We start from the raw sequence: 17,078 nt of genomic DNA, 5'->3' as shown, positions 1-17,078 counted from the left end.
CAAACTATCAAACATTTTTGACACGTGGGACTGTTGGGAAATTTGAGCCACTATTGGGTGCGATGATTATTTGATGATAATTAGGAATGTTTGGAACATTTTCGTGGTCACATTTTTAAGCGTTCTTATCTTTAGAGATCTATGGTAAAACAGTTATAGATTCAAAATACTACGGAAGTGGGTGCGGATGTAGATGAAGGCAGAGCGGGCGTGAATGGTGCACTCCTGCAGCTCCATGGCAAGTGCTTGCATTTATTGAACAGCATGGCTGTCTTTGTATGTGTGTGAACTTCCCCAATAAAAAGTTCAGTGGGAAAAACCAAAAAGGCCCATTTGATTACAGATCATTTCTAAAGAGAATACGAAGAGGAAAAAATTGATCAGGCCAGAGGAAGGGGTGGGTAGGACAATTTCAGGAGTGACTCCACAGCAGGTGAGGGACATGTGAACCGTTGCAGAAGTGGAGGGGTGGCCTCGAGACAGGGGCACAGAGGGGGGTAACCTGAAGGCGAGCAGACTCTCCAACTAAATTTCAAGATCCCCGAGGGACCTTACTTTGTGCCTCATAAATACTTCCGATACCTGTTTTTTTCTGGGAAGATGGAATATAAAAAGGGATTTAAAAAATGGGACAAGGAAATAACCATTCCTGAGCATTCCATGTACATGAGGTACCATGCTAAGCTTAACTACTTTATCTCCATCTTCACCACAGTTAGACGAGGTGAGCGGTATTTTCCCATTTATGAATAAGGACGTAGGGGCTTCGTGAGATGAAGTCACACAGCTAGTAAATAGTGGAACTGGGAGTCAGATCTGGGTATTTCTGCCTCCAAAGCCATTTCCTTCCACTAGAGAATACTGCTTTAAGTGGAGTGGAAAACTTAATTATATTTTATGTAGAAGATATTTAAACTTCAAAATTACTCTCTCAAGTGAAAACACTAAGAATTCATGTATTAACTTTGGGAAGTTATCAGAGAAGTATATTCTCTGAGTACATTAAAATTACTTTTTTTGTGTGATGATGAGCTTTTAAAAAAGAACAATGATAAACAGGCATATTTATATACTGCATTAGAACTTTTAATTAATATTTTACATTAATTTTCTGTATTTTTCCTCCTAGATATTGAAATACTTCCTGAGACATTTCTTAACATTGAACCTAAAGATAACAGGTTGCAGAAAGTTAAAGTGATTCTGCTGCTCCCCCGTTGCTCAGGGCTCGGTATTAGTAATCCAGTAGAATTTATTTTAAATGAGCATGAAGGTACTTGTTTTAATTTTTAAATTCTAAATTATTGAAATGTATTGATAACTTTAAAACAAAAGTACTTAAAATCATTAAAATGACATATGAGATATACCTGTGTAATGAATAGCTCCCATGTATACTATGTGTAAAGTACTTTATGTTTATTACCTCATTTAATCCTTAAGCCAATCCTGTGAGATATGAGCAAGGGTGCTATTCAAACTATTTAATAATTGGAATCATGTAGGCGATCAGAACAGTTGCTGGCTAGCGTGCTATTCTGGCGTAGTCCAGAGCCCAAGTTACAGACATTACAATTTATCAACATTTTATAGATGAAAACGCTGAGACTCAGAAAGATTCATTCATTTCTATAAGGTCACGCATCTGGTTAGTAGCAGAGCTAGGATTCAAATTTAGAGCTGCCTGATTCTAGAACCTATAGTCTGAACACAATCCTAATTAAATTGTAATCAGACTATTTCAAACTCAAGATTTCCTTAACATGTATGTGTTATGATATGAAAACCTCAGATTAAGTATTAATTCTAGGAGTATTTTATTTGCTTCTTTAATAAATTTCAAAACATGTTTTAACATTAACATGTATTGAACACTTATATGTAAGGCACTGAGCTAAGCACTTCGATTGCTTCATCAAACCTCGCAAAAACTCAAAGAAGTAGTTACTCGTATTGTCTGCATCTTACAAATACAGAATCTGAGGCTTAGAGTCTGAAGTCCCCCAGAGTCACTTGACTGGCAAGTCTCAGCCGGAATCAAAGACAACCTTTTCCACCCCAAGGCTGGTGCTTGGACACTCTCTTAATCACAGTACATTGCCCCACATTAACTGAAACTGACTCTTACTCTAATCCTTGTTTATGTGGAAAGGCATAGATAAAGTTAACTAGAGTATTAGACAAAGAAGACATTCCACAAATACTCAGAACATGGTGAGTAACAGTCTTCTCTCTCCAGCAAGGACAATTAAAAATGGAGAAAAAGAAATGGCGGGAAAGTAACTAATATTGATTGAGCAAAACTGTGTCCCAGTCAATATTGTAGGTAGTGCTCATGCACCATCGCGTAATATTCACAGGGACTTTTTGAGGGTAGTGTTATTTTATTATCTCTATTTTACACATGGGAAAAACCGAAGACCCAGAGAAACTTAGCAAGCTGCCTAAGGTCATGTAGCTAGTAAGTAGGGAAGCTGGGATTTAAACTCAGTTAGCACCTTTTCTTTACTTGAAACTACAGTCTTTACCTGGACTTCCTCTGTACCGTGTGGAATTACAACCTGGTGCAGAAAATGTCTTTCCAGTCAGAGATAAACAGAAGAATAACCAACTCAGATGGGAGCATAGTAGGCTCAGAACATTCCTATACTAACTTTGGGAAATGACCAAAGACGCAATAGTAGACACTTAGAGATGAGAAGGAATAGCAGCTATAAGCTTTAGCCTGGCCCATCTTGAAGTGGGAAGCAGAACTGAATAAGCCGTGGGTAAAAATAAACTAGAAGCTGGAAGAACAGCCCAAAGGAAACTACAAATGATGGCAAAGGAAGAAAGTAAAAAGTTTCCCAGGAGTTGGTAATGTTTTGAAGCAACAGTATAAGCCAACAAGTGGTCTTGGGCAAACCTGGAAAAAACGAGAGCTTTTAAAGGAAACTGTACTCTGTGGAAATAACAGGCAGAGCAAGTAAGGAGCTGCTGACCTAATGAGTGTGGTGGAAGGGGTAGCCATAAATTCAGGGGATGAATCCAAAGGATGATTTTACCAGACTTGGATACTAGGTGGAAGAGAACAATCATGAATTCATTTTAAAACACATTATAACATTGAAAACTATTAGAGCCATTCAAGAATATATGAGGTTGGTCATTGCTAAAAACTTGGAATTATTTTTAAATGGGATGGAAAAAGTAACATATAGTTTAAGAGTATAATAATGGACAAATAGTCCTTTAAAAAAGTGATAGATAATTTTACAAATAGAGAAAAATGTGAAGTGTAAAAAAAACTAAATTGAAAAAAAAAGGAGTTTAATTAACCTTCAGTGATATTACTAGAATGGGGAAGAGCCAAATATGTGGTAAAAACAATTGGCTCTCATAGTTTAGGGGAGTTACTGAGAGGAGAATAATAGAGAGTTTAGAAATTTGGGCTGTGGTCTGATTTTGTACCCACAATTTTGGCTCTACACTAGCAGCTATGTGACCTTATACTAATACCTTTGTGACCTTAGACAAATTGTTTCATGCATGTTTAAACAGTTTTCTCAATGTTAAAAGGGTTGTTGAATAAAATTATCTATATAAAATACCATTCACTATTAAGAAATGTTAAAATCAGTTTCAGAAATTAAAGTGTTACTGCAAGAGTTTCTTGATCTATTATGGAGACATACATCTGCTACTCTTAATTTTTTCTTCCAAAATTTATTTTGGTAACTTTATTTTTAAAGTTGTATTCTTCTGAGTTCTTTCATACTCAGTCTCTAGAGCAACTGCATTCTTTTTTCTGTACCTGAATGACTTACTTGGTTAGTTGAAGGAGTATCTCATAAGAGCTTGGAGAAAAAAAATATTAAACAAAGTTACCTTTGTCAATTTAGTTTTTAATATTTAAGTCAGCAAAAAATATTTAAGTCATTTTTAAGTTGCTGAAGTGTTTTTATTTATTTATATTTATTTTTAACTACATTTATTAACCAATATTGGTTAATAGCATCATAAAGGTTTCAAGTGTACATTTCTATGATAGCATACATTTTTGTAATACTATCTTTTTAGTTTTGATATTTTCCATGAAAACTCTCATTAAAGGGAAAATGATCAAAATGTTAAATAATGTGATAATAGCAATATATGGAAGACATCTAATAGTGACATAATTTAAAGCATTTATTTGCTTTTAGATACAGATTTACTTAAAGATTTCTCCCAAGGAGGCACATCAGAAGATAAACTTAATGTTCTTGCCCAACAGCAATATGAACAGCTAACACATGCAATGAAATGTAAGTTCAGTCTTAAAATATGTTGTAAATCTTAGAAACATTAATATATTGTTTCTCTACTATAGGCAGGCAATGAGGTATGAACTCTAAGTGAATTTCCCAGAACACTCAGTCTTAGCACCTTCAAGTAACAGAATACTTATTTTTACCAATTTAAGTCCTTTAAAAAATATACTTTATTATCATTTTTATTAGAGGTTAGCAGGCATGATTAACAGTTTCTTAATGCTGAAGTGAAATAATTGTGTACACCCATTGTTGTACAGTTTCATCTTCTCTATTTCTTTTCTTGAGCTTACTTGGTGTAACTTTTCTGTTGTCACTGTGCCTGCCCCTTACAACTCTCAAACTCTTATTTCTCTTAGAGCTAAATAGAGAACAGAGAGATGCAAGTCTGCATAACAAGGCTCTTTAAGTATTTATACTAATGCTTCAATCACTGCATCTAGATTTCAGTACCCTTTAGATTCTGAGTATACATGGACGTGGAAATCTACAAGTCTCTGAGAAATGATATACATTTTTATTAATTCAGCACGTTTATCAAACGCCTACTCTAGGTAGGCATTAAGCTAGCTGTTGGCATATAAGTGTGAATAAACCCTGACCTTCAAAGGCTCAAAGGCAAGTATAGGTGTTACAGAACAGAGAGAGTTCGCGCACCTGGCACAAGCAGAGCCAAACACTAGACATGGAGAACTGCAGTGGAGAAATACTGGCTACTTTACTGATAAATGGCGCCACCCAGGAGGATAGGAAGCTAATGCTCAAAAGCCCAAATTCCTTGATGATTGTATAGGTGACAGATATGGGCAAAATCTCAAGACTGTGTGGGTTCTGGGTCGTGTTGGGAGCTGACTGATTGGAGGTGACGTAAGGGTAGAGAATAATTTCTTCGGGTCTTGAGGACAGCTCTGAGGTTTTTTCTGGTGTCCCTGTGTCTGATTTCATGGGAAAGTAGGGGTCCTTCTACCTTACGGCTCAGGAACTGCAACATAACTTAGGCCAAGAAGTTACCGTTAGCCTGCCGGAGGTCCGACTGTGCGACCGTCAGTGAGGTCCTGGCTGCTGGTTACCCAGGGGACAGCCTGGGTCTCTAAGGGGTATGTATGCTGCCAGAAGGAAATGATTTCTAGAACGAGGATTTAAAACTAAATTTAATCAATGTTATAAGGACCCTCCGTTTCATAGGGTATTGATAATTTGGTACATAAACATATAGCATACATGAGGTAGATATAAAGCAAAATGTAAAGCACAGAAAAGGCCCACCTTTTTGATGCTACATTAATTAATTAAACAATTTAAACATGGTAATTTTGTATATGATCTGTGAAGTAAGTTAGTTGGAAGATTAGCAAGTTGGTAAATAATATTTTTGATGCTTTCTCTGACTACTCTGTTTAAATTACAGCATCATCTTTTGAAACTAGACACCCCCCTTCCTGCCTTGTTTTTCTTTATAGCATTTATCAACTCCTAACACCACCATATAATTCTCCTATTTATTTGTGTCTCATCATGTTGATAAAACACAGAAAGTAAGCTCCCCAGTAACAGGGGTTTTTGTCTGTGTATCTCAAACGGCTAGAACAGCACCTACCACATAGTAGGTGCTTGATTAATGTAAATAAAGGAGTTGCATTACCTCATTTTAGAGATGAAAAATCCGAGAGTTTAAGTCATTTTCCCAGGTGCATACAGCAGTAGGTAACGGAACTGCGATTCACGTCTATGTCTGTTTCTAGAGTCCTTTTAGCTAGTTATGTGATATGGCTCGTGGGAGAATGGCTGGAAGTAATAGCTCTTGGTAATCTGCAGTATTTACGTTTTTGGTTGGAACTAGGTGGGTCCCATCGATTCAATTTCCATACAGCCCAGTTCGATTCACTTTACTTACTGGCCCCAGACTACATACCTAGTATGTGCTATGGAGGGAGGCCATACAAACCTCTACGGGAATCATCGCCTTCAAAGCCGTGCCGCACTGTACAAACAGACGCTTGGAAACCCGGCAAAGTTTTGTAAAATAGTTAATGGGGTCATTATGCTAACTACATCTTCTTTAAAAATAGTTACTAAAGCTCAAGCAGTTGTTTACTGCACGTGTTCCGTTTATCCGGAAGAGAACGAAGCTGTTGTTAAGAAAGCACTGGAACTTCAAGATCTTGGGACTAAAGTACAACCTTACAGGTAAGAAAGGGCAGGACTCTTCCAAACAACTCAACCAAGTAGTTTTGAAAGTGAGAACATGATCTTCTAAGTTTTATGAAGACACTCCATTTCCTTTTTGATAGACTTTAATTTGCCCAAATAGCCCGTCTTCTTAAAACTTTTTACAGTGGCTTGGTGCGAGCACTCTGTTGTACACCAGGTTCCTGTCGCTGTTGTTAAAGCGAAAGCCGTTGTGGCTGGACTGATTGGTTTCTGGAAAAATTACGTCTGAACGTTATGTCCTGGCCTTAGATACATCCGTGCCTCAGTAGAAGAAAAATAAGTACATAAAATAACCGGAGAAACTAGAGAGAAAATTGGATGCTTATAATCTGAAAACATACGTTCTTATAGCCTTTGGCACCCACAAGGACTGAGGTAAAGGTAGCCTCAGTAACTGTAGTAGCTCCTGGGTGAGCTGCTGCAGCGCACTAGGGAGAGAGGAGGACGCCAGGAGTACTGCCGCTGAACTGTGGATGCGAGATGAGGGGTAGATCTAAGAACCCGCGGCGCCAGGTAGTTCTTCGAGACTGTGCCCGTCAATAAGGTGTTTAAAACCGTTTCCTAGTTTTCCCTTATTGCTCAGGTTTTGAACTTTCCCTTTAATTCTTGTAGTAGGTTCTTAATATGCATATTATTTGCTCCCTTCTTTTAATTGGATATTTTTCCTTTGCCCATTCACAAGCGGACATGTTAATCACACCTCTATTTCCCTTCTTGTTTTACTTCCTTATGTAGTAACTCCTGTTGGTGGCTAACAGTCAACCTTCTGCTCCGAGTGATTCTCAACATAGCATTAGCTAAATTACCATCTAGTGGCTAAGGGAATTATTGCAGGTATATAACCAAATTCATCAGTGCGAATGGTTCTTCATTTGGCAGGAATAAGGTTTCTAAGAATGTAATATGGCAAAAATGGAGGAACATCTGTACTTTATTTCACTAGGTTTTATTTTAGGTAAGCAATTATTAATCTATAATATGATATAAAATACACAAATGATATTTAAGGACATATTATAAAGACAGAATAATCTGGGATTTGGGCTCAAATTAAAAAGTATATATTCAAGAGGTTTATAATTACCTGTTGGGGATACTGTCAAAAGAATTGCTTAGGGAAGTACACTAGATGGCCTCTAAGAATTATTTCTTAGTTCCCAAGTTAGTAGACTTTGGAGTCGAAAGCCGTGTTATATACCATCTAATCTAATCACCTGTTGCTAACGTTTAACGGCCCAGAAGGAGTCGCCTCATTTTGGACTCAGGCATCATCAGTGCAACTTTCTTTGCTTGCTCCTATTGTAAAAACTTCAGTTTTCTTTCGTTACAGAAATACCAACTTAAAAAGAACGAGTTTTTCCAAATCCTACCTAACCATTCTTAACAGATTGAGAAGGTTGTGTACATTTTAAGTTTTAATTGGTATTGTCAAACTTCCCACCAAAATATATGCTTTCATAAACTTTTCCCCCCAGCTTCACAAATGCTAGGTTTTATCAGACTTTGAATCCTCACTAGTCAGAGGCATGAAAGGATGAGCTCTTATTGTGGTTACATTTTCACTCCTCTGTTAGCAAGTGTGTGTGCCGCTTCCTGACCTGGCAGTGTACTGTGGGGTGGATGAGAGCGAGGGTGCTAGAGCGGGAGACTTCAGACATTTTTGTAATGTTTGAAAAAACAATTTTTCAAATACTCCCCCCACTTTTTAAAATAACTGTAACTTTTTCTGTTTTAAAGTTGATGTCTAATATTCATCATAAATTAAAATAGTTGTTAAATATATCATTTCTGCAATGTCATATTATACGTGTGATTAAATATATCTCTGTTAAATCTTTGTATCTACAGATTTATCTTATTCAATTTATGGAAAAATGATGAATTTGTTACCTATTTTACAAAGCTAGCTCTCATTGTGAAAACCAGATTGACCCTGTCAGAAAAAGTATGACTTTTTACAATTCAAATAGACATGTTATTATGCCCCCATGAGTTACTTCTGAGTTTCATCTAAGATAGATACGTAGAAAAAAGGAGGTGGGCAGAGGGGAGGAAGAAAGGGAGAACGGGAGGGCAGAAGGAAGGAAGTTCAAGAACGAGCTTTTTCAGTGTTTGGTACCCTTTTAAAGACTTCTTACCCGAACTCTGCTTTGACTTTGGAGAAGAGAGCCACAGTCTTGAGTTGTAGCGTTCTAGAGATGCTGACACCCCAGGACAGTGCACTGTAATGGGGTGAGTGCCTCGTCTTGTGCAGCAGGAGAGGGGGGTTGAGAAGGGAGAGGGAGGAAAGGTGGCCATAACCTCTGGATCATACCTGCCTCACCGGGTCTTTGAGGGACTGAATATCTCACTACCCGAGCGGTGCCTGGCACATAACAAGTGTTCAGTAAGTGTAGCCTGTTCGTGTTCATTACCCCTTTTTCAGCGCTGTCATGCCTTTTTCCTTTTTATGTGTCTTGTCATTGTGTATTAGGGGTATTAGCTGTTTTCATATGAAACACAGATAGTTTAAAAAATGTTTTAATTAAAAATTGTTTTACATAGAAATCTCAAATTTCTGTGTAGACAGTTAGTTGCATCAGTCTTTTCCTTATGGCTTGTGTTATACTGATCCTCAGTTTATATATTTTTTATAAGTTTTCCTTTCATATTTTATATTTAAATAATTGATTTGTCTGCTGTTTATTTTGGTAAAGGAGTAAAATACGAATTATGCTTTATTCCCCCTCCCCCCACAGCCCTTCACTCCTTCCCCTCACTGATATAAAATGCCACTGTTTTTCTATGTTATAATCCCATATATATTATAGTTACGTGAGTCTGTAATGCTATCCTACTCTGTTGATGTTTGGCTATTTCTATAATAATATACCAATGTTTTAATTATTATAATTTTAGATGGTTTTCTTCTCAAATTTAATTTTTCTAAATTGCCAAAACCCCTACCTATATTTGTATATCTAATAAAACATTCCAAAGATGCATAATGAGGTTAATAATTTTCTTCCTATATCTCTCCACCGCCAAATCCCAAAATGTCCAGCAGCTGGAACAGGGTCCTGACGGTCCCTCGATGAGCAGGTGTAACCCTTTGTTCCTTTCTCTTATGTGAAAGTCTGGAGAGGGATCTAGGAGAGCAGGGGCCGCTAGAGGGCACCAGAGTACCGACATTTTTACCACGGGCGCAGCCATGCCAGTGTGGACCAGTCCAGTATCAGCCACCTGGGTGTGTGTGTACAGGCATACCTCAGAGACACTGCGGACCCAGTTCCAGAGCACCGCAGTAAAGCGAGTCGAAATCTTTTCACCGGTGGAGGGTGTTGCTTTCAGTTTGTAAATAACGCAACATCTGTGGAGAGCAGTGAAACGAAGCACAATGAAACGATGTGTGCCTTTACATATTGTTACAGATAATATCTAGACTAAATATATGGAACTCTTCCTAATTAATTTTTATTGAATTTATTTGGGTAACCTTGGTTAATAAAATTATATAGGTTTCAGGGGTACAATCTCATAATACCTCATCTGTACATTGTATTGTGTTCACCACCCCCAGTCAAGTCTCCTTCCATCACCATTCATCCCCCCCTTTACCTTCTTCTATCTCCTCCCAACCTCCCCTTTCCCTCTGGTAATCACCATACTGTTGTCTGTCTATGATATTTTAATAAATTAAAAAAATTGAAATACAATTCACAAACCATAATTCATCAAAGTGTACAATTCAGTGCTTTTTAGTATATTCAGAAAGTTGTGCAACCATCAGCACTAATTCCAGAACATTTTCATCACCCCACCAAACAGAAACTTAGTACCCAATAAAGAGTCGCTTCTCATTCCCCTGTTCCCTAGCTCTTGTCAACCACTAATCTACTTTCTGTCTCTGTGGACCTGCCTATTCAAGACATTTCATTTAAATTAAATTATGCAATGTCCTAATATAATCAACTCAAAAAATTACCAAGTGTCATCATTGAAGTCAGGTGTAAGTGAGACTCTGGGTATGAACTTATTTTACTATTTAAAGAAATGGACTATAAACTGGGGTGTGGAGATCATTTCGTTATGTAGGGGCAGGTTCGGTAAGGTAACTTGACCAATCTTAATTATGGATTATTACTACCATTAAGAAAGCATATATGGCCCTGGCTGGCATGGCTCAGTGGATTGAGTGCTGGCCTGTGAACCAAAGCATCGCCAGTTCGATTCCCAGTCAGGGCACATGCCTGGGTTGCAGGCCAGGTCCCCAGTTGGGGGTGCATGAGAGGCAACCACACGTTGATGTTTCTCTCCCTCTTTCTCCCTCCATTCCCCTCTCTAAAAATAAATAAATAAAATCTTTAAAAAAAGAACATATATGTAATGAAAATGTATCATAGTCTATCAAATAAATATTTATTGAATACCTACTATGTACTAGACACTCTTCTAGGTGCTAGGAATATATCGGTGAACTGAAGCTCACAAATCCCTGCTTTCATGTTTCCATTGTGGAGCTATGTTCCAAACTGGTAAGAAACAATTATTTTCAGAGTATTCTTTACTAATGTATAAGTAAAAAACCTTTTTAATTATTTTTATTTGTGTAGAGAATATATAAGAATAGGCCTCAGAAATTCAATTTGTTGGTTACAAGGTTGGTGAAAGGAGCAACTAGCTCTCTTGCCTTTAGAACCTATGCAGCTGTTACCATATTTCAGCTCAGTTCAGCATGAACACTTATTAAATGACCACCATTTGCCAGATGCTTTGGGGTGCCGCTTGAGGTCGTGTGTGTATGCCCACATTCTAAGTGACCTCTCTATCCCCTCACCCACTTTATGCCCCAGACACACAGAAATAATTGATGTGTGCCCCCTACTGGGGACCTGACCTGGTCCACAAGCCAGGCATGTGCTCTGACTGGGAATCTAGCTGGAGACCCTTCGGTTTGCAGGCCGGTGCTCAATCCACTGAGCCACACCAGCCAGGGCAAGAGTTTTATATTTCTGACATGAAGTCTTCATTATGTACTTTCTTGAACACTATATAATACATCCATTAATACTCAAAAAGTTACTGGGAAGAATGTAGTTAAAAGGCTAAGCCAAATTTTATATTGTAATTGTGCAAAAAGTAACCAAAAGAAGGAAGTCAGCCAGACCTTTTGTAGTTTGACGACATGCCGGTACAGGGTTCTTTGGATTGCACCTCTGTGATTACTGCGCATATTGACCTGCATTGGTTGTGGGAGCCTTTTTTGTTAACCTATTAATGACTTAGGTAAAAGTTTTTAATTTGCTGAAAGGTTGGCATTCCTGGCATAGCTTTTTTAAAATAGAGGACTTGGGAAGTAGAATAAATGACAAGTTAACATGAAACATTAGAGTTTTTAAATTATAATTGTATTGTACCGCTTCAGGATTTTATCCTAATTTGGAATTTGTGTTGAAATGACTGGTAAAGCATAATAGAAGAAAATGTGTTACAATTTACTGTCTCCCTCCATTGGCAAACCAGCCTTTCTAACTGACCTGTTCACTCACGTCTACCGCAGGCTCAGTCCTCCTGTCCTCCCGCTGTGCTCCTTAAAGGACGTACGTTTGTCTGCTGATAAGTTTTTCAGAATGGAGCCGTCTGAAACTACCAATGGTTGTTTCCTTTCTGTTCTAACCAGGGAGGTAAGGAAAAAATCCAGCGCATGTCGTACCTTGTAATTGAGAAACAACAAATTCTCAGGAACTTTGTGAGCATTTCATAGTAGTGTCCTCGTTTTATAAATAGCTAAAGACAGGAATAAGAATTATTACTGTGTGGCCAAAAAAGAAGAGAGAGAGAAATTCCTGTTTTTATCTTTATACTTCTACTGAGTGTTCTCCGCTTGCCTGATCTCTGTCCCCACTTCTCCCAGCACTTTGTCATGTCTAGTTCTTCTTATATATTTCACATATGAGAAATAAACTCTGTAATTCTTTCCTTTCCTCCTGTCAGATTCATAAATGGGGAAGTTTAAGTACAAAAAAGTCATTTGCTGAGGCTTATGGGATATATTAGGACTAAGGCCTAAAATCCTTTTCTTTTAGTATAATATATACTCTTTTGCTTCTTCTGAAACACTGATAAGTATTTGTAATATACACACTAAGTTAACGCCCACATTTAGCAACTGCTTCTTTATTGTAGCGGGACCCATCGGAGACGGTGTCCGTGAAAGACGTTCTGGCCCGTGCTGCAGCCAAGGGCCTACTGGACGGGATTGAGTTGGGTAAACCTTCGAAACGGGAGAAGAAGAAAAAATCAAAAACAGCTTTGCCAAAAGCTTCCGCTACTAATACTAACAGCATTCAATTGAAAATTGCTGCGTTCCTGAATCGAGAAACTAATGCAAATATTAATCAGTCAGAGACACCAACAACGAAAACACCTCTCCCACAGAAAAGTACAACTCAAGTGGGCTCTTCCTCACAGGTCAGAAAGGCCAAGCCTGCCACCAACTCCTTAGTGCCTGCCTTTGTAAAGAACACATCTCCCTCCAGACCATATGAACGTCGCTCAAACTTCGTAAGACCTCGCCCAGAAGACAGAATGGTTGTGCTGAAACCTGTAGAGATTGTTTTGCCCCCAGTAACGTTCCCATATTCAACCCCTCGAGGGGTCAGACCTCAGACACCAGTTCCAGCTTTCTACTATCGCTGGGTTGGACCCAAGCCTGTTATGTCTGGTTACCTTCCCACAACATCTTTAACCAGAAAAGGGGAAAAACCTAAAAACTCACCTTCCTCCCTACTCAGACGTCGTCGGCCATGGCTTTGACGGTCTTGTGTATGTTTTTTTTTTAAACAGGGGTCAAGAGCAGTTGATTTTTTTCAAAGTCTGATATTTTTCTGAAGGTTAGACATTCCTACACAAAATACTGATCCCTTCAGTCACTTAGCATCTTCTAAATGTGATAGTACCTTCAAGAGAATTAAGACAAATGAGAAACAATAACGTAGGTGGTTAACTAAAGCAAAATTCGGATTTCAACAGCTCAGTGCTGGTCTGTTGTAGAATGTTCACTTGCAGACTCAGCTGTTAAAACTCGTCTCACTCTTGGTAACTTTCAGTGTGGACTTAGGACACCACTTTTGAACATTTTCAGTCAATATCAAGGCTCGTGTTTTTCTTAAATATAAAAATATTATTTAAGCAAGGGATGATACGAGTTTTGTAATGTGATTGAGGTTGAGTATGAATAGGAAGAACAGGAAGCTCCAAAGTTCCAGGTGTGGGGCGTTCAGATGTCCATTTAGAGTGAAAACTGTTTCTAGTAGAAGAGCTTCCAGGACCCAGAGCAGATTGAATATAATCAGCTCTCCCTTCTATTTGTGCCCAATACTATTATTAAAAAAAAAGCGACTGTAATCAAATTTCCATCTAAACAGTAATAATTCTGAGGAAGAGGCAAACTATTCAATACAAGTGACACCTATGGTTGAAGAAACCCATAAAAATTTCTGATTCTATTCAAAGATCAGGTCAAATATTGAAATCTACATGTCATTTCAAATGGCACACAGTAATCAAATTTGGGTAATTCATTTCTGATGCACAATTAAAATATAGCACTATGTTAGTTTTATTAAAAATCAATTCATCTTGAATGTATGATCAATTGTCTACCAAGATTTGGTATGATTATCATTTCTGGGCCTATTGATTTTCTTCCATCATGGCAAAAGAAATTGCTTGACTGACATTAAATCGAGTAAGTTACAACTATAAATCCTATTGTTCAGAGACACATTCATAAAGTTTGAATTTAAAGTTCTGTTTTCAGAATCCAGTTGTGTTGAACAGTGTTATGTAAATTTCTAAATGTTCAGTTTAGGTGGCATGATTTTGGTAGAATATTATCTTCTTCCACATGAATGTTTAGGTCTATTTCAGCTCTAATGCTCTATTTGTTTTCTCACTTGAAGTGAAGATAAAAAATGGTCAATGTCAGTGAAGAAAGGAAACTTTTTATACTTGAACCAGACATATTTTAAATAGCAAAAAAAAATTCTCATGTTAATTATGACTCTTAAAATGTACAGAAATATTTTCAATGCTCAGATTATTTTACTTATTTAAAAAATCAAAAACTATGTATTTCTTTGCTCTAAAAACTATAGTGTTTCACCCTCTTACTCCCACGCTCTGTCTGGCCAAGAGTATCCCATGCCTCTGGGAGGCCCGTGTGGCTGAACTGAACTTTGTTCAGTAAGGAGCTGGTAGCTATCCCAGCAATCTCTTACCCTTTCCTCCCCTCCTCCCCTTCCTCCAGGCTGAAAAGGACCCCACTGTCCCCAGGTGGCAGGTGTGAGATTTCCATGGTAAGGTACAAGAAGAAAACTCTCATTGTTAGGGAATAGTTTGGGATATTTTTCCGATCTCTGGAGCAGCACGTGATTCACATCACGGCACTTCAGCCGCCGATATTCAGAATCTCCGGACGTGCAGGCCACTAAGTTATTTTCCTCTTTAGACGTATGTGGAGATTCTGAATTAAACCATTCATTTATTAAGCCTGCACTTTTCTTCTTTGAGAATCTTCTAAGAAGCACATAGTCAATTATTTAGATACTGTGGTAGAGTCAAGAGAGAAAAGTACTTAAAACAATGTTTGAGAATTCTAGCGAAGGAGAATATCAAATACATTGACATTTTTCTTTCTTGAGCTTCCTGGAGAAAGGTGTTGCAAAAATCTAAGATAATAATTACTGGTATTTAGATACTCCAATAGGAAATTCAGATTTTTATCTAAATTTACCTGAAACAAAAATGAAATTTTGTTCCTTGAGATTAACTTCCTTTGATAGAGTAAAAGAGAGAAACTACGAGGGAAAATGCAAGATGAGCAAAGAATACGTACATCCTTTAATTTCTACTTATCTTCTTCCACACGTCTAACACTTAAACTAAACCACATACAACTGGCGTGTTTCCTAGGTGACTCTGAGTAGGGATTTAGAGCCTGTGGACTCTGTTCTTCACTTTGGTGTCAGGTTCTTTCTCGTTCTTACCAGGGGGAAATGTGCAGTAACTAGTCAAAGGCGAGTCTCGCATCACTGAAATGATTTTGGAGGTAAGAATAATTTGAAAATAAAAAGACTAGAGAGAAGACACTACTTATGTTTCTATTCCTGCATATATACACATACACACACACACACACACACGACTGAGATGTCAGATAAATGAGTCAAACACTTTATGCAGCTAAGTTTATTCTCACAACATATTACATTTAAATGTGTAAAAAGTGGTCAACAGCAAAATGGGCAGAAAGCAAAACCAAATGTTCCTTCAGGATAAATGAGCTGCTTCGCGGGGCAGGGAGCGCTCTCACAGATGAAGCGTGAGCAGTATCTTTTTCCCTGAAGCTGGAATACCCTTCATTTTACTGGCTCTGTAGCACGCCTGTTACTGTGTATTCAGGTAGCCTGGCAAACTAACTAGAGAGCGAAGAGTTTCACCAGTTGGATTGTGCGAATATGAGGGAAATGCTTTCACGTTGCGTGTGAAGTCTTGAATCTGTGCTGCATGCTTATGAAAATGAGTGTGTCATACAAGAAAAGGAGGAAAGACTTCGGGCTTTTACTACATGGCCTTCTGTAGAATAATCTTACCAATGACCATCATAAAATCATAAAGTGGAATTTTAAAAAAGTAGCAGTGCCAACAGGTTATCAGCAAGAACTTATTTTAATGGAAATGAGCCTAAAGTCCCTTCATGCAGTACGACACAAACAAAAAACAATGGTTCTAATTAGCGATGGGTGGACACGGAGGGCAGGGGGACATGTGCCTGTCTTTCAGATGAGATCGCACATGTTGGGAAAGATATAAAAATGAAGCACCAAGCAGTGCTTTAGTTCGCAAAGTAAAAACTTTAGCCATAGGCATGTTGGCCATTCCCCTTGATGCTGCCAAGGAGCACACATATGAGGTGGCGAGTCTGTGTCTGTCTGGCTGCTTTTAAAAAATAAAAGGAACTTTAAGCATTTTCTTCTACATATTCCAATAAAAATGTGACTACAAATCATTACAAAACCACCTTGTAGGCAATGTATATAGTTCACTGAGAGAATATCCAGTAAAGATAATACATTAACACAATAATGCAGTATATTTCAGTAAAAATAGAATAAATAAAAATATTTTAAGCTGTATTTAACAAGTTAATTAAAAAAATGATAAGACATACAAGGCATAGTGAACATGGCTGCCTGTTTACCGAATCACAGATACCAAGAATGCATAGATAACTGAAGTGTCACTACAGTATCAGGTGAGACACGGGCATCCTTTCGCAGAAAAGTCCACACACACTTTCATACACCCTTTTTGGCCATGGCAGAAAGTGTCTGAACAGACTGTTTAACATAATTATTTTACAAAATCGCATTTAGTACGCAAAGCTATCTTCAAAACAAAGTATCTGCAGTAAAGTTTTCAATATGTAGAGGCTATCATTCCTCTTAATGTACCCTATAATTGCATATATAAGTCAGTTTGCTACTTAAAGCTAGCTCAGTATTCTGGACCCTGAAAAGGAACAAACATATG

At 37.8% G+C, this 17,078-nt stretch overlaps 1 protein-coding gene across 4 annotated transcripts in view; it reads left to right on the top strand.

Moving 5' to 3' along the window:
- The window catches only part of NSUN7 (NOP2/Sun RNA methyltransferase family member 7), a 34,187-nt gene extending 18,445 nt beyond the window's left edge, over nucleotides 1–15,742 (top strand). For all 4 annotated transcript variants that reach the window (XM_053922828.2, XM_024573774.4, XM_053922829.2 and 1 more), the window contains 5 exons: nucleotides 1,130–1,273; nucleotides 4,185–4,286; nucleotides 6,362–6,479; nucleotides 12,043–12,166; nucleotides 12,669–15,742. In XM_053922828.2, the coding sequence (XP_053778803.1) occupies nucleotides 1,130–1,273; nucleotides 4,185–4,286; nucleotides 6,362–6,479; nucleotides 12,043–12,166; nucleotides 12,669–13,298 (1,118 nt within the window). In that variant the 3' untranslated portion in view covers nucleotides 13,299–15,742. The remainder of the gene's footprint in view (nucleotides 1–1,129; nucleotides 1,274–4,184; nucleotides 4,287–6,361; nucleotides 6,480–12,042; nucleotides 12,167–12,668) is intronic.
- The last annotated feature ends 1,336 nt before the right edge of the window (nucleotides 15,743–17,078 follow it).

The sequence above is a fragment of the Desmodus rotundus genome, chromosome 4, assembly GCF_022682495.2.
Source record: "Desmodus rotundus isolate HL8 chromosome 4, HLdesRot8A.1, whole genome shotgun sequence".
NCBI lineage: Eukaryota > Metazoa > Chordata > Mammalia > Chiroptera > Phyllostomidae > Desmodus > Desmodus rotundus.
The sequence above is the reverse complement of the archived record's forward strand: the minus strand, read 5'-3'. Positions and strand labels throughout refer to the sequence as shown.